Source organism: Ostrea edulis, chromosome 6, assembly GCF_947568905.1.
Source record: "Ostrea edulis chromosome 6, xbOstEdul1.1, whole genome shotgun sequence".
Lineage (NCBI taxonomy): Eukaryota > Metazoa > Mollusca > Bivalvia > Ostreida > Ostreidae > Ostrea > Ostrea edulis.
In genome coordinates this window covers 47,105,289-47,131,564 of record NC_079169.1, presented here as the reverse complement: position 1 = coordinate 47,131,564, position 26,276 = coordinate 47,105,289, and the positions used below count along the sequence as shown (strand labels likewise).

Genomic DNA, 26,276 nt, shown 5'->3' with positions numbered 1-26,276 from the left:
TTCAGATATATTCAGGCAACTTCACACATAGTTAACTGATCCAAGCTAAATATTGTGAAACCTATTCATTTATGTTGATATAAATCATTGTGATATACGTTATGATTTTGCAGCAGAAATGTAAAGTGGTTTGGTTTTGTTTTTGTATCTTTTTATCAGATTGTCCAGATTCTTGGATACTCCATGACACCCACTGCTACCAGTTCAACATCTACCCATACAGAACCTATAATGATGCCAAAATTACATGCGGAGTAAGTGTTGTGATATATCGGCATATTCAGGAAATGTTGAAGTACATAACTATTGCATGACCCTATACATGTAAGTTTGAACTTACAAATAGGAATCCATTACAATGACAGAATCAAACTAAAAAATCCATAAAATAAAGGGGGAACAGAAAGATATCAATTTCACAGCTTGTATACAATTTCATATATTATCTATACACTACCATAGATCATGGAATTCATTTTTTCAGGCGAATGGTGCTCAGTTGCTGAGCGTGAACACACTCCAAGAGCACAATTTCATTGGACAATGGCTGTTAACCAATGACGTATCATCGTACGGAAATCAAATTTACAGGGTTTTTGGGGTCTAAATTCGTTTTCGTTCAATCTTAAATTTACGGTTTATTCATGTACACATGTATGCTCATTCCATAAAAATAGTATGGCTAAATCATATTAGCTGAAGTTTAAAAAAAAAAAACACGTTTGGCTAACGGTGAAAATAGCGTAAATTAAACTGTAGCAAAAACAATACTAGACTGCAGTTAAAATAGCTTTACTTATTTCTTTTTGACAAGGTATCGCTGGTACACAAGTGGTATAGTTTATGACATGGCGAAATACGACGTCAGATGGGAGGGTGATGGAACGAAAGAGATAATGGGTCAATCCGTGTGGGTCAATCAGGAGATGAATAAACCAGGAAGGCACATAGTATATACATATGGAGGTTATTTGAAATTCAGATATTATATTACTAGTATCAAACTATGTTAATCAATTGCTTTCATTTCATTACTTACCTCACTTTTTTTTTTATGAAATTCGTGCAAATTTCTGAATTGTTTGGATCAATATTGTCATCCTAATAATGCATCCTTTGACTGAATGTCGCCATTGAAGTACTGCATTATTCTATCGGACTTTAGTGTACTCCTATTTATTTGGGCGAGACGTGGCATCAGCTCTCAATCCCTTTATCTGTGAGATTAGCCTAGAAGAATCCTACAAAATCGTACAAGATGAAAGGGATTTCAGTGAGTAGGAAAACATGTTGCTTTATGATTTCGATAGCAAGTAAATAAAAATAGTTCTAAGATGCAAGAGAGAGCATTTTTTCCTCCCCATTTCCAGCTTACGGTCGTAACACTTCCGACCCTAGCACTGCTCCAAAAGGGCCTAATTTCCTGATACAGCCCCAAAGTATCGTGGTGGTCGGCAAGGCAATAGCAGCAACGTTCGAATGCGTAGCACATGGTAATCCCCAACCAGATTACAGAATTACCAAAATCAAGGAGGATGGAAGCATAAATGAAATCACTGCTGCAAGTGATCCTCGATATACGTTGACGAACGGAAAGCTCTCCATTCAGAATCCAGATGAAACTAGCGATGCTGGTACCTACTATTGCACTGCTGAAAATCCCCAAGGGAAAGTGAGGAGCGACTATCTTTACATGAGTTTCGGAAGTAAGATTTCAAATAGTATCTTACAATTTGCTTTGAGCTTTACATAGCCTAGTGCCTGTAGAATGACCCCAGAAATTGCATGTTTCTAACTGACTGAAATATGACGTAATTGTATTTCTGTTCCAAACAGGACTCGGAGAATTCAGTAACGTGGACCGCGCACCTGTGACTGCATATGCATATCAATTCGCCATCATTAATTGTATTCCACCAACATACACACCAGGTAAGCAAAAATACTTCCTTCTAAACCTAGCGGGCAGTGACCCACAACGCTCACATGAATCGTCTTGCTCACACACAGATCAGCTCATTAGTATTTTATGGGACATTGATACACTGTAGCATAAAACGGTCTAACCCTGGGGTCAAGATATGAAGAAAATCGTACATTAATTTGAGAAATGCTTGAACAGAAGAATTTCCCCCTCAACTCTTATACAATCCTGTCAATAACATTTAACCCTTCTTTTGGTTCCGCTCTGGCATTAGTTTGATAAATCACATCCTTATTGTTCTTCATCAGAAAACTCTAACCGGGTGTTTTGGTCCCTGGGTTCATAATGTGAATAAAACTGAATCTACAACGTATGAGGACATTTGCAAATTGATGAATTGTACCCTTAGGTTCATCAGTAGATGTTTAAAAACTGTTCCTACATTCATGTAATACTTTAAATCCCTAATGTGGCCTCGAGGTTCATGGTTGCAGAGAATTTGAATCTACACTATGTGGGGATAATTGCATATCAATTAGACAAATCCTTGCAGCCCTGCATCGTTAGCACCACAATGACCCTGAGGGTCATGTTATATGTACGAAGAAAATGGAATCTACACTTCATGAGGTTACCAGTATATTTGTCGAAATGCGCATCTGGTGCATCAAAATTGGTACCGTATAAGTTTTACATTATAACGTTAAAGTTTAAACCCCACTATGGTATCACCTTGGCCTCGGGTGTCATGGTTAGAACAAATTTAAGGTGGACCGCTATACCAAAGTTTTATTCAATAGCTTGTTAAAGCATCTCATAAGAGGTATCTGTTCACCATCGAAAGAGTGATGCAAGCTCTCACTTCTTCTTTCATGATTTCTATACATGTATATAGTAAAAAAGTGTTTAGTTGCAAATAAGAAGTTTTGGAATCCAAAATTGATTTGATACTTGATATAAATATCTAATAGAAAATGCCAAGAAGCGCCATGTAGACGATCTAATTTTTAAAATAAAAAATATTTATGAAAATGAAAAACATAATGTGTTAACATTTTTAAATACACGGCAAAAATCGTCACTAAACATGTCAGTTGAAAAAAAAATAGATTAGACAAACATATTTCAAAAACATATTGAAATGAAATGACCAATTTAAGAAATATATTGCATTTTGTTTTTTAAATTTGAACTAAACCCGGGGAAAAAGTACCCTCCCAATCAAAATTGACCGAAAATACTAAAATAATCAATTGTTAATTATTTGATGCATTTGTCATGAAGAAATTAGTTTAGTTTATAATTTCATTTATTTTGTGAACCATCGTACAACAAAGGAATGTAGTTTTTGATTAAAATGGCATGTTTCTATAATTCCGATCAGACTTGGTTCACATTTGGATAATCACAATATTTCTGAATTTTGGCCATTCCATTTCAATTTCTATTTAAAAGATATTTGTCGAATGTATATTTTTATAAATGACATTTTTCTTATAATCCTCATATTCTAAAAATATTAATAAGTAACATTTTAAATTTTCATGCATATTTTTTATTTTAGAGGAATATACCATCTATTTGAGTCTTTTAGACATGTTTTATCAGATATCCATATCACAGTGAAATTTGGACAACAGAGTCTCTTATTTACAAACAAAACACTTCGTTTTTTCCGGGGGAAACGCTAAAATCATATAACAAGAGGCCCACAAGGCCCTATCGGTCACCTGAGAACTAGTCTTAAGAGCTAAAAATCTAGAAAAAAATTTCCTGTTCTGAAAATATCTAAGCTAAATTCTAACATTCAGCAGCAGTATAAAACAAGATGTGTTGGCAGTTTTTGCCCCACTCCTAAGGCCCCAGGAGTCCTGAAATTTATAATGTATGTCCTCCTTGTCCCAAAGATGCTTCATACCAAATTTGAAAGGGATTGGTATGGTAGTTATCAAGAAGTTAAAACAGTTCTATTTTTCACACATTTAATAAGTAACCATTTTGGCCCCACCCTGATACCAAAACCCCTACCCCTGGGATAATAAAAATTACAATTTTGGTAAAGGACTACCTGTTTTTTCTAAATATCCATTTACTATCAATAGCACCAACGAAGACGTTATTTTTAAAAGTGTTTTACACATTACCACTATATACCAAGTTTGTTCCCGCCCTGGAGTCAGAACCTCTACCCCGGGGATCATAAAATTTGCAATTTTAGTAGAGGCTTTCCTGTTCTACACCAATATGCATTTAGTTTTTCTTACGCATGTGTGGTTGTAGAGACTTAGAAGATTTTTGAAAATTGATAAATTTTGACAGTTTTTGCCACGCCCCGAAGGCCCCAGGAGTCCTAAAATTTACAATTCACGTCCCCTTTGTCCCAAAGGTTCTTCATACAAAATTTGAAAGGAATTGGAATGGTAGTCATCAAGAAGAAGTTAGAAATGTTCTAATGTTCACAATTTATGTCCTCCTTGTCCAAAAGATGCTTCATACCAAATTTGAAAAGAATTGGAATGGTAGTTATCAAGAAGTTAAAAATATACAATTGTTAATGCACGACTGGTGACGGATGATGCACGACGATGGACGCAGACAAATGCAATAGGTCACCTCGACGATGGACGCAGACAAATGCAATAGGTCACCTAAGTTTATTTTGAATTTATGGTGAAATCATACTCCTACGAGATGCTTAAATGAGCCTTTAAATAAGATGGAGATGTAGAAATCCACCTTCAATATATTCTACAAGACTGCATGATTGATTTGACATATTACAGGTTTAACCCCCCCCCCCCCCCCAATTATCTTGCATTACCATGTAAAACTAAGCTATCTTATTTTGTGGGGCTATATAATCTGACCAACCAAAATGTTCACAGCGTGGAATTCATTTGACAAAAGGTACTCATGAGGTTCTTTGGTGAGATTTTTTTGTGTAAAATATTCCGTGTAAAACTTTCTATTGTGGCCCCCATCATAATACCACAGGTCAGGCTTTCCCTGGAACTTTTTTTAATGTAACAAGATGATGTAAGGCCTGTTTAGAGAAATGCTGCTAACTCAACACATAAAGGACTTCTAGATTAGCACCTGTATCCTACAAATATTTTTTTTTTTTTTACTTTTTGTCATAAAATACCTATTAACTATTATATAAATACTAAAACCAAAAATAATATCCAACACTATATTACATGTACAAACGTTTCAGAGATATTGCAGTAAGATAACGATCATTTTGATTGTAGCCGTATCGTACCAGTGGTACAAAGACGACAAACAATTCGTCCGGCCAGACCTTCATAACTATATCTTCATTTCCCGCAATGGGAAGCTGTATTTCTCCGAAGTGTCCACTGTTGATATTGGAAACTACAGATGTATCGTCAAACTGACGGCCAATAGTGGCTCCGCGATTGGGACTGACCAGCCACCAAGCAGAACCAGTCTACCAACACCCCTCAATGTTCTCAACGCTGGTGATATCTATTTATTAGCAGTGATTCGTATTAACATATATTAGATAATTAACAGAATGATTCTGTGCCAGTACAAGTATTTTCAATACCGACAAAACTGCATAATGTACTGCTTTTGATACGTATGTGCATATCTGTATGTAATTATTCATTTTAGGCGAGTATCATACATTACAACAAGAATGTTACTTATTTCAGTTCCCACTGTTTGGGGTCCAGAAATTTCTAATGAGTTCATTTCTGTGTATCCCAGAACTCCCCAAAAAGGTCAGAGAGTATACTTGGAGTGCCTTGCCTTTGGAACGTAAGAAAATCAAACGATATCACATATGCAGTCTGAGTCACGGGTAACATGACGTGTTTATCACATATGCAGTCTGAGTCAAGGGTAACATGACGTGTTTATCACATATGTAGTCTGAGTCACGGGTAACATGACGTGTTTATCACATATGTAGTCTGAGTCACGGGTAACATGACGTGTTTATCACATATGTAGTCTGAGTCACGGGTAACATGACGTGTTTATCACATATGTAGTCTGAGTCACGGGTAACATGACGCGTTTATCACATATGTAGTCTGAGTCACGGGTAACATGACGCGTTTATCACATATGTAGTCTGAGTCACGGGTAACATGACGTGTTTATCACATATGCAGTCTGAGTCACGGGTAACATGACGTGTTTATCACATATGTAGTCTGAGTCACGGGTAACATGACGTGTTTATCACACATGTAGTCTGAGTCACGGGTAACATGAGGTGTTTGAATTTCTTCCTGCTAAACAACCTAAGTGACAGGATATATTGTAACAATACAAACAAAATATATCAACCGTAGTTGTGTTGGTTTAAATCTACGTGTATTAATATTCTCATTATTTTGTAAAAGCAGTCGAAGAGACTTCTAGAAGAAGGAAAATAGCTGTGCAGTTACTGGTTGTTTGTAGTTCATGTTCCCTCGAGAATATTTCACTTAAACAGATAGTCACCAGCTGTAGGTGAAGTGCTACAAATTTTACCTCTGCTCGTCAATTCATTCAGCTGAACATGACAGCTCTCTAATGTACAGACGCCCACCGTGACATGGGACCTAAGTTTTTAATGCCTCATTCGAAAGACCGGTGACTGTCACTTCTAATGCCGACCGTTTATCAAATGAACAGTCGCCACCTATTTTACATGTACATGAAACGTCTCAGGTCCGTCATGTCAGGAATTGAACCCGGGCCTCTCCAACGTGAAGTAAACGCTCTAGAGAGTAAAATATCGTTTATGTCATTGAATACATTCTACATATACTTCACAAATCGGTTTCTCTATCTTCTCTTGTTAGAATGCCAATAACATACAGTTGGTCACGTGATGGTCTCCCAATGTCACCAAGGGCAACTGTCACAGATCATAACCGTGTGTTGGTCATTGAAGATGTCCATCTTGAAGATGGCGGTACCTACGTATGTCACGCTTCAAGATACACCGTGGCAAGAGCACAGAAAAATATCACTTTGTTCATCGAATGTAAGTTTAATTTCATATTGATAGTCAAACGATTCATTCTGGAATGGAAGCTTTTACAAAGTGTCAAAGGTTTCTAGAACAGTTTCTATTCAATCCAATAAAAGACCATAAAAATACATGGGGAATTAAAAAAAATTACCACGTAAAACCCCACAAAGATGTCTATTCAGCCGTGTGTTTACTACACTGAAGATATTCAGTACACAGAGGGCATCCGATAGCACCAGAAGTAAACATGTTAGTTACAATGGAGATAAAGGAATGACAGTTATACCGGTAATTATGGGACAAACAATGTCACGCCTACATTTGAATACAGATTAAATCATCACCCCTGTTTTCAAGTGATGTTTAATGAAACTTTATCACTTTAGCTTTAAAGCGCCAGCTTAAGAAGTGCAGATCTTTGGAAATAAAAGATGTTCTATTTCATGTACTACGAGGTAATTTTTGGATTACTTTTTGTATTTCTTGATTTTAGCAAAGCCATTTTTCAGTTATCCTCTGAAACATCAACATGTTGACATTGGAAGCAAGTTAACGTGGAGATGCGAAGCGACGGCTATACCAGAACCGGTATATGAATGGTTTAAAGACGGAGTACCCTTGGTCGCTGTTCCGGGAAAGCTGAGTATTGTCAGAAATGTATTGACGATACAGAACCTGGAGACAAGCGACAATGGGATGTACCAATGTTCTGCTGAAAATTTCTATGGAAAATCGTTCACTGAAGGGCAGCTAAGAGTGTTAGGTACTCCATGTACATCTCAATAAAGTGATCAATGAATACGCACACATTCCAGAGAAAAAAGAAATACATGTATACGATAATATACATGTATATTTTTATCACAATGTAAAACCAATCATAAATACACGAAATATATCAATTTCATTAACATCTGTAGTAGTGATTTCAATATCTATATACTGCTCAATTGGATTCTAGTACAATTATGACGATTCAACGTTTGATCAAAATGCAGGAATTGTAGGGAAACCTTTACCAGATAAGCGTTTTAGCAATAATAAAGCCTTGTGTAAAGTAGTTTTAAGAGTATCCACTGTCCTTTAGCCTCATAAAGAATTCATCGGGTAAATTGTTAATGAATGAAATCATCATGAACATTTCACCTAAATATTCGATACAATATTTGTTTAATTTGCATTATAAGCGATATCAAATATTGTGTACTACAATGGTAAGATATTCGACCCATATCAACCCCAAAATCCACAATTTTCAAATAAGACTAAACCACAAATCAATATATTTTCCGTACACGTTTTTTTAGATATGGGTTATTAGGTGATTTTGAACGTTCTAAAATAAATTATTCTCCTTGTTTAAAAAAAAAATCCGCGAGGTAAATTGATAAAGAAACTCATTCCTAGAGGCAAAATGCACCTTTTTACCATAAACTTTGTTCAGATTCGTCCTTATTTTCACGTATATACATGTAGAATTGGTGGTCCCATAACTATCAATGCAAAGTTTAATGAGGAATGATCAATCAAAGAATTTATCTAGATAAATAATTTTGCATTATCAAGTCCTTTAAAATGATACCAGAATTCTAGTGATTTGCCGTTTTGTTCATGAAATATATTTTGTTTCTAGTATGCATTGGATACATTCAGGTCATACACTACCATTTTGTCCTTTTTTCCCTGAATTATTTTGTAATCTCCTCCATATGAAGAGTTTTGGTTTGGTATGAAAAGGGTTTACATTTTATATTGTTGTAATATCAAGTACTATATACTTCGTATGACGGCCTAGTTAGCCCAGTGAATAGATTCCTGACTAGTAGTGCTGTATGACGGCCTAGTTAGCCCAGTGAATAGATTCCTGACTAGTAGTGCTGTATGACGGCCTAGTTAGCCCAGTGAATAGATTCCTGACTAGTGGTGCTGTATGACGGCCTAGTTAGCCCAGTGAATAGATTCCTGACTAGTAGTGCTGTATGACGGCCTAATTAGCCCAGTGAATAGATTCCTGACTAGTGGTGCTGTATGACGGCCTAGTTAGCCCAGTGAATAGATTCCTGACTAGTAGTGCTGTATGACGGCCTAGTTAGCCCAGTGAATAGATTCCTGACTAGTGGTGCTGTATGACGGCCTAATTAGCCCAGTGAATAGATTCCTGACTAGTGGTGCTGTATGACGGCCTAGTTAGCCCAGTGAATAGATTCCTGACTAGTAGTGCTGTATGACGGCCTAGTTAGCCCAGTGAATAGATTCCTGACTAGTGGTGCTGTATGACGGCCTAGTTAGCCCAGTGAATAGATTCCTGACTAGTAGTGCTGTATGACGGCCTAATTAGCCCAGTGAATAGATTCCTGACTAGTGGTGCTGTATGACGGCCTAGTTAGCCCAGTGAATAGATTCCTGACTAGTAGTGCTGTATGACGGCCTAGTTAGCCCAGTGAATAGATTCCTGACTAGTGGTGCTGTATGACGGCCTAATTAGCCCAGTGAATAGATTCCTGACTAGTGGTGCTGTATGACGGCCTAGTTAGCCCAGTGAATAGATTCCTGACTAGTAGTGCTGTATGACGGCCTAGTTAGCCCAGTGAATAGATTCCTGACTAGTGGTGCTGTATAACGGCCTAATTAGCCCAGTGAATAGATTCCTGACTAGTGGTGCTGTATGACGGCCTAGTTAGCCCAGTGAATAGATTCCTGACTAGTAGTGCTGTATGACGGCCTAGTTAGCCCAGTGAATAGATTCCTGACTAGTAGTGCTGTATGACGGCCTAGTTAGGCCAGTGAATAGATTCCTGACTAGTAGTGCTGTATGGTCCTGGGTTCAATCTCCAGCTGATCTAAACATTTTTCTCTTTCCTACAATAGCTTAGGAATATTCATCTACAGCCTTCTGATGTATATTTGAACAAACTGCTTTTTAAAATACAACCTTTGTTACCACAAAAATCCCTTTTCTGCTGTTATGCAAACAAAATAAAATAACATATATGTACGACTACCTCATTCCAGCATTTATACCAACATTTGCAAAGGAACCCTTGGTGGACAAAATGTTTGGTGCCGTTGGTGGCAACATCACTTACCTCTGTAATCCGGAAGCCGCTCCAACTCCCACATTCTCTTGGCTGAGGAACAATGTTGATATGGGACTGAGTCCAGGGGATACCACGTCACGCATTCGGATGTTACAGAACGGGAACCTGTTGATTACCAACATCAATGCTGGAGACGTTGGATATTACACGTGTCGGGTAGAGAACATGTTCGGAATGACCTCCAGTACAGGATATCTGCAAATAGCAGGTAATGAAAATTATCTATTCAGCAAATTATTGTAAAAAATGCATCATTGACAAACAATTGATGGAATGCAGCACTTATATAAATAGAGAATTATACTTACATAAGTTGACCTAATGTGAATCTATACAGATCTATGTTTTCAGATCAGGTTGTAATAAATTTACCCCCAGTAAATACTCAGGTCAGGGTGAACCAGACAGCCTTTTTGAGATGTCAAGCATCATACAGTCCACTACAAGATGTCATCTACACATGGCTATTCAATGACGAAATAATTGACACGAACAATCTGTTCTACAAACAGGTATGTAATGTAAATCAACAAAAGATACAGCAATTCTAAAATGCACAATTTTGTCTCTGTAGAATTATTTTCTTTGAATAGATATACGAGTTTAATCATCTAATTCATAAAATGTGTCTATGTTCCACAGGGCGAGTCACAATCGCTGACAGGACTGTTTGTCATGGCTACACAATTTAAGCACAGCGGGAAATACACATGCAGAGCGCAGACAACAAGAGAAAAATTCGAGTCCTGGGCTGTAGTCACTGTGCTGGGTTAGTCCTATTCAATAATTCTAACAAATAGCTATAGCTAGGCGTCAAATTTGGTAAATTTTGTCAACCATACACCGCAATCATGCCACAACGGATGTAGTTGTGATATGCTTTTAAAACATTTTGTCATGAGAATATACATGTGACAGTCATTGTTCCTGATCAGGTCCGCCCAGTGAAGCGTCAGGTGTATTTGTGGTCCAAAACACCATTGGAAGTTCCTCCATGCGATTGTCTTGGACAGTAGGGACTTCAAACGGAGCCATTTTATTATTTCACACTGTAGAAGCTCAACCTGTCACGTCAGATGAGTGGTATATAGCCATTGATTGTAAGTTTATAGTGCAATTTACGTTCACATGTTTTTGAACAAATTAAGTTCAAAAAGACGTTTACGTCAATATATCATTGGAAATATTTTCCCCACTCCTAAACACTCAAAGTAAACAACGAATTGCTTTTGTAGATGTCTCGGATATTTCATCCATCATACCTGGGGGTGACTCTAGCAAACGCGTTGTAGAAGTCATTGGATTGAATCCCGGAAGTGGCTACCGCTTCCGTGTATACTCAACTAACAGCTACGGCGTCGGTCCGCGCAGTAGACCCTCTGGTAACGGGTTGTTGTTTTATAGTTCAACAAAGTACACATACAGTGTATATATTTACATTAGTACCATCAAAATGCAAGGATTCTACTTCATTAGTTTTGTATTTCAGATGTGTATGCAACAAGAAATGGACCACCAACTCATCCACCAGGATACGTGGGAGGTGGTTATGGAAGTGTGGGGGATTTGACTATTACTTGGATGGTGATTATTTCCTGTATCGGTTTCGTGGTTTTAAAATTTTACCCACAATAGTCACTAGTGTACAAATGAATTGAACCCTTTTCTCGTAAACTGAACCTTTTTCTCGACGGATGAGAATTTTAGGTTCTTTTTGTCTTTTGATAGCCTTTAGAAGATTATCAGCTCGGAGGACCTGGCATCGGTTACTTCGTGTACTACCGAAGAAACTTAACACAGACGTGGACTAAAGTACGTCTTGTTCTGTTATTCTATACCATTGTGTGGTTCGAAAGACGTCCAAATGCCACGTACCATATACAGGTTTTGTATTAATTTTCGATTAACGTCTACATAGGTTGCTTTGGGGGGAAATGTTGGAAAATACGTCACTCAGGTTGGGTCGGACAACTATTATTTGCTGTATGACGTTATGGTTCAGCCGTACAATTCTCACGGTGAAGGACCCAATTCTAGTGTCAGTACCATCTACTCTGCAGAGGAGAGTAAGTTCTGAACACCATTCTAAACTTACGGTATTTCGAATTCAAAGTGACAGACCAAGGATTACCGGTAACAGAATGACTTCAAATTGCACGTGAAATTACTAATAATTCTCATTGCAGTTCCAACTGTATCAGTCGCAAATATACAAGCCTATCCATACAACTCGACTGCACTCATGGTGACTTGGGATCAAATCCCAGATACTCGCGAGTCCATAAAAGGAAAGCTGCTCGGATATCAGGCAAAGAGCTATCTATACTAGCATCGAGTGTTTTCAAAATCCTCACTTAAATATGTTTCTTTTTTTATATTAAAAAATTTCTGGCATATAAATTTCGGTTATTCAAGACAATAACACGACCGAAGGGAATTATTCAACATAATTATATACTTTGTGTGCACCAGGTGAATTATTGGGAGAGGTTTACAGAAGATCCTATCATGAACTCCATCAGTTGGCGTGGTCAAATGAGTAGCGGCCTTGTGATTGGTCTGTTGCCACACACATGGTACACTGTCGATGTTCAAGTACTGAATATGGCAGGAATGGGTCCAGTAAGCGAAACAGATTTTCAGTTAACCCTTAAAGTAGGTGAGTTACCAATCAAGGTCTTCTGAATTGTGTTCCCTTTCTGGTTGTTTATTTTAAAACAGTAGGCTACTACGTATAGAATAATACCCTGTATAACTGCAATGCATTTTGGGTTTTACTCGTAGCACCACGCTTATACCCCACAGAGGTGCATGTAGCATCCCACGGTTCTCAGAGTGTTTATGTAACATGGCGCGGAGTTACAACTGTTGTCGATGAAGAACCAATCCAAGGATATATTGTGAGTACAACAACACGCTGGTAGTTACACAATAAAACTGCATACTTTAAATGAATGCATAAGGTTATCGATACACAGAGTCTCTAGGAGAACAAAATGCATCTCCCATTCTAAGCCCTGTTAGTACCTCTTCATCTGAAATCTAATCATGGCCTTCACCTTTACCCCCAATAAGCAACTGTGAGTACTAGGCCATTTCCGTAACCCCAAACCGGTTACGGAAAAGGACAGCGCCATCCGATTGATTCAGAATACTTTTGTTGACACATGATTAGTTATTTGAAGTTTTACGTCTATACGAGATTGTTCATTGTACAGACGTCTTCTTCAACCGTGGATACGTCACCAGCTGTACATGTAAGCAAAGAGTTACAAAATTTGACTTATTCTGTGGTCTGGTCCATTAAGCATCGGATATCCTTTACTTTGCCAACGCTTACCGCGACACATTAGGAAGAACCGCGGCTTTCACTTTTAATGCCGCCTGTTTGGCAAAGGAACAACTTATCTAACGGAAGAAAATTCCCAGCATTGTCATGCAAAGATCTTTGTTTTCAGCGCTGCCACTGGAAGTCAGATGTATCATCTGTATCTATACGTATATTTAGCAACCACATACACGTGTATGTCACATCAGTATACCACTTGTTATTATTAACTATCAGGGTGTCAAGCCACTTTTGGTCTAAAAAATATAGGATTATAGGAATTTTGTTTTGCAGTTTAAATGGCAAATATAGGGATTTTTACAGCAGATTTATAGGAATTAATAGGGGTTTTTTAAATTTTTTTTTATTAAAGAAAGTGTATAAACGTTTATTGTTTCTGCATAAAAATCTAGCAAGCATAGTATCTTACTGGAGAAGAAATATTAAACATAAACAAAGACAAAATCCTTTCAGATGTGGACAGTTTTCCATCCAATACACAGTTCTTATACAATCTTCATAGTTATTCTCTTCATAATAATCTATTAATTGAATATCAATCTAACATCAGCTCCTGGATTCTCATTTTTGAAAATTGGACTGTCAATTTTTTAAATATATAGGGCTTTATAGGGATTAGGAAAATATAGGAACCTTCAAGTTTATAAGAAAATATAGGAATAGAGACTTGACACCCTGAACTAGGAAGACCCAAACTCTGTCCTTAGCTTGTCTTAACGCACATAATTCCAAACAGCGACTCGGGATCATATACATGTACATGTAATAATACATCCAACACATCAAATCAAATATATTCCTTTATTTATATTGCACACAAACCCATTACAGAAAATCTATGAGCAAAAAGAAAATGTAAAACTATTAATTATCAGTTCACTGTTCATATTAACGTTTTAATAACTATGTCCAATTGTCAATTGATAAATGTACCCTATGGATGTTTTGATACATTTCCTTCTGAACAGCTACGGTACTGGTTGGACGGAGATGACATAAGAACAGCATCGGATGTTCGTGTGGACAGGGTGGACAATGCCGTTCTATACGGCATTCAGAAGAACTACCTCTATCGTTTGCGAGTACTAGGCTTCAGCACTGGCGGGGACGGAACGATGAGTGAACTAGTCTACTTCACACTAGGTGACATTTTGTAAACGTTTCCAGCCACTTTTAGCTAAATCATACCATACAATAAATAAGCATATGCCTCAGTATAGTAACATAGAATGGATGTTGCCTTATTTTCGCTGCAATTGAATGTTCACCATTATCATTGTCGACCACACCGTGAAAATTTAAACTACAGTGAATAAAACCTTTATATACAATAGATATAAATTCTTAGTTTATAACAGAATGTACACAAACTTATACGAGATTTATGCTGTATACAATGTACAACCGTGAAAATAGCCAAGCAGTAAACAATATAGACATATAAAAGTACAAATTTACAAACTTCAATTTGTGATCTGGTGGTTGCTTATACTTACACACTTTTGTTAATACTATGTTTGGAATTCACAAGAAATGAAATAAGCATCCTTTCATTGATAGGTGGACGGATAGCGGCAGTGGATCAATCCCTTACTGAGATCAAGGCATCAGCAAGCCATCTTCGCTTTTACAACCAAGCATTTGTTGCCATAAGCATAATACATATTGTTTCAAAACAAATAATCCATTATACATGACTTTCAGGAATCTGTTCAAATTGTATGAGGTCATAAAATCTATGCATGTAAATGTAAATAAGTAAACACAAAAAAAAAGTCCTATGTTCCAAACACCAGTCTAGTATTTCAGTCATTTCACATAGTTAAAATGTTTCTTTCACACAAGTCTTCATACCAATCCAATCATTATGCAATAGTGACAGTCCCTGCTGAATGACATTTCAGACAGAAATGGTTGTGGTGACCACATTGTCTGAATGGTGCTCTGGTGGAACCAGGTTATAACTATTCATTAAATCATCATTAGCATGTGATGAAATGTAGAGGTCTGGATGTAATTCATTAGCTCGTTCGTAAAGGTCTTCATCATTGAAATTTGTACTCAAGTCTGTAATTCATAAAGTATTACTTTAATGTATTGTTGCATATAGCCAGAATATTTTACTGCAATTCATGATACAATATTCTACATAAAGAATAGTAAATTTTAAAGTGTTTGATATTTTTCAGATTTTCCATTTGTTAAGTATAACAGAATAAAACAATTCTCTTTCTCATATTTGTATGTTTTTTAGAAGGCCAATTATTACAATATATGCCATTATGTACAAATAATGTGTGCTATTATCTTTTTTTACTTACCAAATGAAGCAGCTTTCCTATGAAAAAAATTGTACATTGTACTTAAATTTTGTCTTTTACTTCATAAATTTATTTCCAACCATAGTCAACAATTTGGGTTTTTTCATACCTTGATTGTAGCAAATGGTCTTTCTTCTTCTTCTGTTTTGTCTGTGTTGAAACAATTTTTAACAATGCATTCATCAAAGATTAGAAGAAAAAAATTCCAATTAGATCTCATCCATTGTATACAGGATTTATATATATATATATATATAGAGAGAGAGAGAGAGAGAGAGAGAGAGAGAGAGCACTAAAATGACCAATGACACCAATAACAGTGCATTGTCAAATTTGACAATTCACAGTTCGTGTTGTTGGTCATTATAGTGCTTTTTATATAAGATTTTCTATTTGACCTTGCATCTACTATTAGATCCAACATTTTGGATATTGATTGTTGTTGGTTTATATATATATATATATATCACAAAATTAAGAGATGATAATGAACATGTCATACCACATACCTTAATTTATGTAATTTGTGATACAGCCCATAATTTCTTAATTGACCTAAACAGCTTTCAAGAAATCTTTATTGTGTTAATTTATCCAGAATATCAATAAAAACATATTCATCATACCTCCAATTGCATATGGACGCAATGCATAAACACATCCATCTTCAATGGTTAATAAAAACAGTATTTGGTATTGCAGCTAAACTCAATTTTTACACTTTTAAGCTGTGGTTAAAGATAAGCAGGACAGTGGCATGAAAAAAATTATTTGTCAATAAATTTTTTCATACTGAGCAAAATTTTAGTACATGTAATTCTAAAAGTTATGATCATGTAAGCGTTACCTCACCTAAAAATTAGTACATTACATTGTTCCCCACAAATTAATTTTGTCTGGAATTTACTCAGACCACAAGGAATGAACACTCTTTCAATATTTTTTCAGATTTGCGATTGTTATAGGCTCATTAATCTGATTTTAAGAAAAGTGTCAAATGATTTTTTTTTTCAAAACACATTGAAATGAAATATATGAACTTGATACACAATTGGAATATGAAATACTCAACATAACCTCAATGTTGAATTAAAATGACTTTCAAAATTTATGCACGGTGCCATCAATGCTTATCAATATTTAAAACTTCAAAAGAACTAATAGTATACAAATAAAATTCATTGTAAAAGTTGGAAAATTGGAGGAGAATTTTAAGAAAATAAATGTCCTTCAATTTTTTTTAAACTTCAGTCAGGTTTGTAACAGCTATACCATCACAACCTACAGTGAAACAGAATGTATTTTAGTAGGATATGATGTCATACATATGTAGCTACTAAAGCAAAGACATGATGTGGAGTCTCTGACAGAATACATGTCAATGACGTGATCAGCGTCCTGTCTTTACGTAAACCAAGCAAACATATATGTAGCACAACCTACACACATCACAGCAACAAGGAACAGATTGCACTCATGCAACGGTGACAAAAGATTAATGAAAGGGATTTGTCTTCATTACCTGCTGTGCAGAAATCATTAATACATACCTTTCCTAGACTTTTTATAGATGGTAATGTTGATGAAGATGAGGATTTGTGGATTCTAGAATACAGGGGGTCATCTATTATCTCATTGGTCTCAGTCTGCAAAGCATTAAAAAACAAATTAATGCATTCTCAGTAATGAAGAAAAATGAAATATTTGAGGACTGCTTAACCATCTTTATGCCACATTTAGTCACGGAATTATTTGTTGTTCAAAACTGCACAGTGTCACTAGCTTTCCTGAAAGAAAACCTTTTGCAAAAATTTAGTTTTTTACCTTTCAAGTAAAACTTGATGTCGTATATTCAAAATAACCAAAAATATTAAAGAAAAAATATGTGAAATTGTATTTGACATGATCTCTTTTATAATGAGATGAAGTATTAAAATTTTGAATTTTAAGGGGATCAAATAAGACACAAGATGTACATTTATATGATGCAGGCAATACCTTTTCAAGTGTTGCCCAATCCAGTCAATAAAGTGCTAAAACAAAAGGAGATGGGTTGGAGTATCACACAATTAAATATCACATGAGAAGTATCTCATACTTACAGTGAAATGAGTATTTTGTAATGGTGATCAGCATTGATGCTGATCATTTCTCTCGACCTAGATTAGTATGCATGTATTTCACATTTGATTGACTTTAACCTTGACATTGGTTCAGGGTCTGGATTCGGTGAATAGTATTAATGAAGCTTTATACCGAACATGGGGTTCTAATGTTTCATGGTTAATTCTAACTCCCCATCACCCTTGACCTTGACAAATCACCTCAAGGTCCCACTGTCTGTATCCTTAGTACCAAGCATGAGCATTTAATGTCTCTCTATCACAAAGGAGTGGCTCAGACAGTTATTTTGAACTACAAGTGACTCTTGATGACTCAAACTTCAATGTCTTAATCTCGTAAAGGAATCTCCATGTCCCAGATTTTCCCTATTCAAATATGCAAATTTACTCTCACATTTGTGATATCATGAAGTAATATTTAAATCTACATATGGCCTATATAGTCCAACTCTTGGCCTGAACCCCTGACCCAGGGGTCATGAATCTCATCATTCTGGTAAAGCCCCCCCCCCCCCCCCCCCCCCCCCCCCCAGTTTGTCTAGTATATGTTCTGAAGAAAAGAAAAAGAGATTTTTCAAGATTTTAAATCATCTTCACTATAAATCTAAACAGAAATCTTTTGCTCAGTTCACCTCTGACCTACTTGTAGGAGCTCATTATAACTAGCTTGCTTGATAAGTGTTTTTACAAGAAGAAAGTAAGATTCTGAAATATTCAATAAATTTTCTCTACATATTCTATTCAGTCTCACCCTGGGACCTGAACCTCTCACCCTGGGGCCTGAACCTCTCACTCTCATTCTGGGGCCTGAACCTCTCACCCTGGGGTCATGAATTTCACAACTTTGCCCTCCGCCACATCAAGACTTTTAAAGATTTCATACATTTTCATTACATAGACCTGCCCTGGGACTTGAACACCTAGCAGTCTCAAGTTTCAAAAGAATAGTAGAGGCCTCCATGCTTATCATAACTATGCACCCAATCTGTCTTTTAATATGTAGAGAGGGCTTTGAAAGATTTTTACCTTTTCTTTATATGATCCATTTAACCTCCCACCCTGTGGCCTTAAAGCTGGGGCAATGAATTTCAACATTTTGGTAGAGGTCTCCATGCTCATTAAAACTATGTATTCAATTGGTGAAGTAGTTTCTGAGAAGAAGTAGAAAATTATCAAAACTGGATGCACCCTGCACAATGATGGACAGGCAATAGGTCACCCGGGGGTCTAAATCACACACCCTGTACAAGTAAATGCACAATATGGAATGTAGATAAATATTCTGTAGTTACTTAATACATGGCTAAGTATAAAGCAAACTGCTGCCTATAAAATGAAGCTGACCTTCCCAGAGGAGGAATGCCCGTTGACCTCCACACCATCCATGCTCTCCTGCTCCTTAACAGATGACCTTGGACTAAGATGAGGTCTCCACATGTTCAACATGGACTGAACAAAATTACTCTTAGAGGAAAAATATTAAAAAAACAACATATATTAGTTTAGTACACTATCTGTAGGCTAATCATGGGTCATAATAGCAAACAGTACATAAATCAAAATGTCATTGTTTAAAATGCTAGCAATAGCTGGTTTATTATAAAATGTGGAAAAATTCAATCATACTAGGTCATCTAAAGCAAAGTTTCAATGAAAAACTGCAATCCTAAATAAATTTTCATTCATTATCCATGACTATTTTTAAACAAGAGGTACTGTGAGCAATGCTCACTAAGAATACCCCCTGCTTACCCCAATCTCCCAAAGGGTGTTGTTAATAGGTATAAATTACCTCTTTCCTGAGTGTAAAAATATGGTATGCCTTTGTAGAAGAAAATGGAAGATATAGTCCAAACACAAATCCATGGCATAAACCTATAATTTTGACCTTGGTGAAAGGTCAAGGTCATAAAGAGGTCATGAATGTACATGACACATAGCCTCATGGTGATACACCCAATGGCATGTCTTGTGGTATGACTATGTCAAAACCCTATAATCAATTTTGACCTTGAGGTCAAAGTTCAAGGTCATATATGTCATGAAGGTACCCGACACATCGTCTCATGGTGATACACTCATGTGTCAAATATGGTATGCCTATGTCAAAGAACAAAGAAGTCATGGCCCTGACACGAATCCATTGTAAAAACCTTTAATTTTGACCTTGAGGTCAAGGTCATATAGAGGTCATGACACATCGTCTCATGGTGATACACTCATGTGTCAAATATGGTATGCCTATGTCAAAGAACAAAGAAGTTATGGCCCGAACATGAATCCATTGTAAAAAAACCTTTAATTTTGACCTTGAGGTCAAGGTCATATAGAGGTCATGAAGGTACTCGACACATCGTCTCATGGTGATCCACCTGTGTGCCAAATATGGTATGCCTAAGTCATAGAACAAAGAAGTTATCGCCTGAACACGAATCTGCACAGACAGACAGACGGACAGACAGACAGACTCCTATATACCCCCCCCCCCCCCCCCCCCGAACTTCGTTCGGGGGGTATAAAAACTATTAATGGAGTTTATCATAATGTAAGATGTTGGATTTTATGCAATTGTGGTCTACATTTTACACAAGATCTCCATGCTACAAATATTTGATAGTGAAGGGAGGGTGTGTGGGTTTGCTTTCTTGTTTTTTGTGTTTTTAAATTTATACTGAAAGCTGTAATATCCAAATGCAACTTAATTTCCATCTCAAACCATTTCATTAACATGTAACAAATTTTCGCCTATAGACAATCAATTATCCAATCCTCAATTATTCAACATACAGAGATGCAACACAATGATGCTTATCAATACATTTTTAGATTCAAATTGTCCTAAGGAAATAGCAAATGGTGATAGCAAATCATAATTGACCACAAAACAAACTGCTAACAAATCAATCGCAATCATTGGTGAAGATGGTATAAACTTACTCCAATGTCATAGGTTTTCTAAACATTAAGGCATAAACAGTAAATGAAAATAATCACCATGAATAAATTCATTTCATTTCTGAAGGGCAAAATAAAAAGACCAACAAAGAAATTCACAGGACCTTGGCAAGTCTTGATGACATGTAAACAGATTCAGTGTTGCATACGAAGTGGTTAAAAATGCTTTTGTTCGCAAGGAAATTGTCTTCCTCAATGAAAAACTAATTGCATATATCCATACATTGCATACCAAGTGGTTAAAAATGCTTTTGTTTGCATGACAATTGTCTTCCTCAATGAAAAACTATTTGCAGCTTTTTCCACATCTTTTCAGTTATCTACATGTAAGTAGGGAATAAAACTCACTTTGTTATAAATCTAAATAGTGATTTATTATAAGCATTTTTCTGTATCCTTGTTTTATTGTACACAGTAAAGGTATGTCTACGCAATTGAATCTGCATGTATTTATACATGAGGTGCAGCAATCAGCTGTTTTGCAAACAAAGCGTTACAACAAATAATGCCTTCTACATTCCACGTGTACGTACTTGTGGCACTTAGAGGGAGCATATTTCATATGGTCTTATTCAATTGCTCTTTGATTAGAGCAAATTGTGCTTAGGGACTGAATTTGGTGAAACAAAATAAAATAAAATTCATGCAGTAATACATATGGTATTACATGTACAGTGCTCCCTCGATATATTGCCAACTTTTGTTTCAGACCAATTTGGGCAATAGAGCGGAGGTGGCAATATAACGAATTCACCATTACAGACAATTCACTGAGCAGTCAAAAAAATTCAATTCTGTAAATTCATTCAGGCTCCATTCTGGATACACATTATATAATCATAAGTTTAATTCAGCAATTATTTGTAATTAACCTGACTACCTGAATACCTTGTCCACACATCACAACACTACTCTTGAAGGACCGGTGTAATTATTGATAAAAGCTAGGAAATTGGCGTTCTTATCAAGGGTAAACCCAGAAAATTTGACTATTGTGAAAATCAATGGCATATGGCATTATACATGTACATGGTTAGCATTATAACAGGGGTGTTAATATGGGGAGAAATATGTTCTTTAGGATTTTCAGGTAATAAGTGGGGATGGAATTATAACAGGCTGCAATATATCGAGGGAGCACTGTATACTAGATATAACTGGGAATATAACATACTATGCGGGTTACAAAACAATATTTCCCTGTGGGTTTTAATTAAATGTAACACTATGTAATATGGCAAAATTTTTTTTCTTTCAATGAATGATACTAAGATATGTTGACAAGGTAGTAAAAAAAACTCAGTCATACTAAACAATCTTTAGAGATATGTACATGTAGCATGGAACTCCATATCATATGATTCAAATAATGAAAACTTCATTATAACTCTACAGGATCACATGGACAATAAGTAAAAGTTTGTCATAGGTTTAAACTATTGAAGGTTACAGTAATTCTTACTGGGTGTGAAATGAAATTTACTTTCGTATAGCTGTAAATTCCTTACATCAGTTTTCATTGTAACAAAGAAATTCTACATAATATGTGTAGGCAATGCAAAATGTTTTGCAGGGAATTCAAAATTGATGCATCAGATATATCTGCATAAATTTTCTGTATTTTGTATTTGTGTTTGCTATCTCGTGAGTTTTGAAGGTTTTTTTTTTTTTTTTATTAGAACAGATCTTTATTTCGTGAATACTGACTAAAAATGAACGTTTAACACGGACGTTACAATGACATTTACCATAGCTCCTTCCCTCAACATTTCCTCCTGTTCCTGCTTCTGTCTCTGGTAGCGAATCATTTTCTCTCTTTCTTTCCGGTTTCTGGACACTTTTAGCAAAAGTTCTTTCTCAAACACCTGTCTCCGTTTCCTGTTATTTTCAAACATCTGAAATAACTGATATACCTCAGTGCTGGCATCTTTAGTGTAAATCTAGTGAAAACATCAGCAGCCAACAGACAGAAATAACAGGAACAATACTTCCATTTCATATCTAAAGGCAGAACTCATTTTATAGGTACAAGCAGAAAAATCAATATCTATATTAATGGAAGATGAAAGAAAGCAGAGCTGAGCAAGCTCACATACCCCACGTTCCAACATTGCTTGGTAATGCCTCACATAATGAAAGGTAATGTTATGCATTACTGTAAGAACAGGACAGACGGGCTTGAATTCTAAGTTCAAAAGGGGCATAACTCCCAGAAAAATTATTGAATCAGAATTTCCTGGAAATATGTACATCTACACAGTGTGTCCATATTTACTACAAAGTTTCATGAAATTCTGTTGAGCAGTCTCAGAGGAGTTGTGCTGACAAGAACAGGACAGATGGGCTCGAAATTAAGAACAGACGGCTCAAAAGGAGTTGCGCTGACAAAAAAAAAAAAAAAAAAAGAAAAAAAGAGGGACTGATGGACAGGTCAAAAACATTATACCCTTTGCAACTTCGTTGTGTGGTGTATAAAATTCAACAAAAGTATTTTTGATGATCCAAACAACTTAATGAGACACGTTTATAAAACAACATGACTGATTAACAGACTTCACCTCCTGTCTCAGTCTTTCTGCTTCCCTGGCTTGTTTCTTTTTCTTCTCATCCAACACCTTTTGAAGCCTTTGAGTTGTCTCCCAGTTTTTCACAGACTCTAAAGTTTGTTCCAGCTCCTTTCTTTTCTCTGTCAACAATAGATACACCATCAGATAAAAAGTGCAATTCATTTCCCCACTTTGGTAACAATTGTATACATTATTGCATTCATAAGTTAGCTGAGCTTTGTCCATGCCCACCAAGTGACTGATCAAACTCGAATGCATTAAACAAATAATTAATGCAATGTACTTGTATCAGAATGTAAACACATTTGCTTATTAAAGCTAAAGAAGTAGACATTTGCTAACATACATGTACTAATTAACTCTTTTATAGAATACTTGATATCGTCTCACCTTCTTCTCGCAGTTTTTCCTCCCGGAGTTGTTGGATCTCCTCTAACAGTTTATGCTTTTCATCACTTTTCATTATCCCCTTCTCCCTGTGGCCTTGCTTGATTGATGATTTTTTGGAATGTATCAGCTCAGGTTCATCCTCTACAAACTGAACAACCTTGTAATCTCGACCTTTCTTCTTCCTGCTGATGTCTGAGTTTCTTCTTTTCAACACTGGGCTCCTGCTTTCTGAGGAAAAATTAACATTGGATCTTTTCTCTTTTTCTATCTTTCTCAGAGAATTATTTTTCATCTCCATCTCTTGTAAAGATTCAATTTTCAACTCCACTTCTTGTACTGAATGGTTTTCAATCTGCATCTTTTCTGTGGTCAAATTTGCTTCATTTTCTTCATCTTGTGGTGTCAGCTGCCTCACCAAATCTTCAAGTGGAGCCTTTTCATTGTCCTCAAAAACTACTGCAGAATTTGAATTGATTTCAAGAGGTGGGGTAGGAATTTCTATAAAAGACTCCTTGACATCTGCTTCTGTTTTCACCAAGATGTCCTCACCACCAACAAAATCATGTTTGATGGCATTTCTCCTCTGACGTGTCACAGTGTCATTTGGATATTTATGTGTAGGAACAGCGAGAAAATCCATCGGTTTTGAATTGCTGCCAACTCCTTGGTCCAAATTCCCTTTTTGGAGATGAAGTGCATCATTTTGATATGAAACAGTTCCATCATCCATGGACTTTGACAAAGAGTCTTTATTCAGCTCTTGGGAATTGCCATTAATTACCTCCCTTTCTTTTTTCCCTTCAATATATTCACTGCTTTCTGCTTTAGTGTCCTCCATGGCATCTTGCTTCTGAAGGGATCGAGCAGACATTTTCCTCTGTTTCCATTTCAGCCTTGCTAATTCTGCCAGTATCAACTCAGTTTCTAAAACATCATTCAATCATTTTTGAAAAGTTTGCCCAAATGGAATTCAATGTTATTGATATTGCAAAATAGAATTTCATTCATAAAATTAACTGTGAACAAAGTTCCATATACACACCCATCTCTGATTCTGCACCTTTCAAAGTCCAGTTGTCCAATTCTAGAACACTATTTAGAAAAAAGGTGAGTCAATGTAATTTAATACAACTTCAAATCCAATATAAGCAAAGGTACATGTACATTGTACAGGTAGTTTACTAAAGCTAAATATAATTTAAAATACTTATGAGTATATGAATTCTACCACTTATGGGTATAAGAATACTACCACTTATGGATATAAGAATATTACCACTTATTAGTATAAGAATACTACCACTTATGGCTACCATTAATCATCACATTTGTTTATGGGAGCAAATTTTAAACAGAAGAAACAAGAGGTACTGTGAGCAATGCTCACTAAGAATACCCCTGCTTACCCCAATCTCCCAAAGGGTGTTCCATGCGATGATAAAAGCCGTTAAAGAATTTAAATGGAAACCATATTGCTACTTCGATGTCCAGTGCGCGTGACCTTTGACCTTTTGACCCCAAAATCGATAGGGAACATCTTCATCCCATGGGTAGTCTTTATGTATGATATGGTGACTGTAGGTGGAAAGGATAACGCTTTAGAGCCCGGAAACCATATTGCTACTTCAATGTCCAGTGCACTTGACCTTTGACCTTTTGACCCCCAAAATCGATAGGGAACATCTTCATCCCATGGGTAGTCCATATGTATGATATGGTGACTGTAGGTGGAAAGGATAATGCTTTAGAGCCCGGAAACCATATTGCTACTTCGATGTCCAGTGCGCTTGACCTTTTGACCCCAAAATCGATAGGGAACATCTTCATCCCATGGGTTGTCCATATATATATGGTGACGGTAGGTGAAAAGGATAATGCTTTAGAGCCCGGACGGACGGACAGACGGACAACCCGATTCCAGTATACCCCCCCACAACTTGTTGCGGGGGTTATAATAATAAAAGGCTATCATTCATTATTCATGAAGACAACAGCATTTTCATATATTTTTTATGACGTAATGCAATGACAATCTGTATGAAGAGGCCCTTGAGTCATAATACTCACCTGGGTTGCCTAGTTAAGTGAGAATTTCAAACTTTGAACCCTTATTGTAGCCCCATACTGAGCCACTACTCACATTTTGACCAAACTGAAATCTACACAACACAGTCATGCTTGCATATTGATTATAGCCATGTTGTTCTTATGGAGAAGACTTCTAGAATTTTTTCCCCAAAATATACAGAACTTTGATCTCTTTATGTGAAAACATCTGCACCCTTACCTCACAAATTTTCACACACACCCCCCCTTCCCAAGTTTATTTGAACCATGTTACAAATTAAATGTATAAATTACATAACTGTTTCCTGCATGTCCTTTGTTAAATTATATGCTGGCAGCCTGGCAATGGACAAACTTCAATTATGCAGGCAAGCTCATTGAGTGAGCTATCAAATAATCAAATAAATGACTGTTACATTTTATATGTATACATGTATTGTTAGTACATACCTTATGATATATCACATTTACATTTGGTTAGCC

At 36.3% G+C, this 26,276-nt stretch overlaps 2 protein-coding genes across 2 annotated transcripts; one reads left to right on the top strand and one right to left on the bottom strand.

The window, feature by feature from the left end:
* Positions 1-217: 217 nt before the first annotated feature.
* Positions 218-14,527, top strand: LOC125683556 (contactin-like). The gene is made up of 22 exons (XM_048924833.2): positions 218-254; positions 485-570; positions 815-966; positions 1,166-1,273; positions 1,371-1,706; positions 1,837-1,932; positions 5,179-5,409; positions 5,608-5,713; positions 6,751-6,935; positions 7,417-7,686; positions 9,936-10,229; positions 10,373-10,533; positions 10,664-10,790; positions 10,957-11,121; positions 11,257-11,403; positions 11,511-11,605; positions 11,750-11,833; positions 11,940-12,087; positions 12,208-12,329; positions 12,494-12,680; positions 12,806-12,921; positions 14,339-14,527. Exons 3-22 carry the CDS (start codon positions 849-851, stop codon positions 14,525-14,527), a joined length of 3,285 nt encoding a protein of 1,094 aa, XP_048780790.2. The 5' UTR covers positions 218-254; positions 485-570; positions 815-848.
* Positions 14,158-26,111, bottom strand: LOC125683558 (DNA ligase 1-like). The gene is made up of 10 exons (XM_048924836.2): positions 26,093-26,111; positions 24,769-24,818; positions 23,727-24,650; positions 23,328-23,455; positions 22,518-22,664; positions 19,159-19,278; positions 17,242-17,337; positions 15,801-15,841; positions 15,692-15,708; positions 14,158-15,437 (listed from the first exon to the last, which is right to left on the bottom strand). Exons 2-10 carry the CDS (start codon positions 24,770-24,772, stop codon positions 15,271-15,273), a joined length of 1,644 nt encoding a protein of 547 aa, XP_048780793.1. The 5' UTR covers positions 24,773-24,818; positions 26,093-26,111; the 3' UTR covers positions 14,158-15,270.
* Between the last annotated feature and the right edge of the window lie 165 nt (positions 26,112-26,276).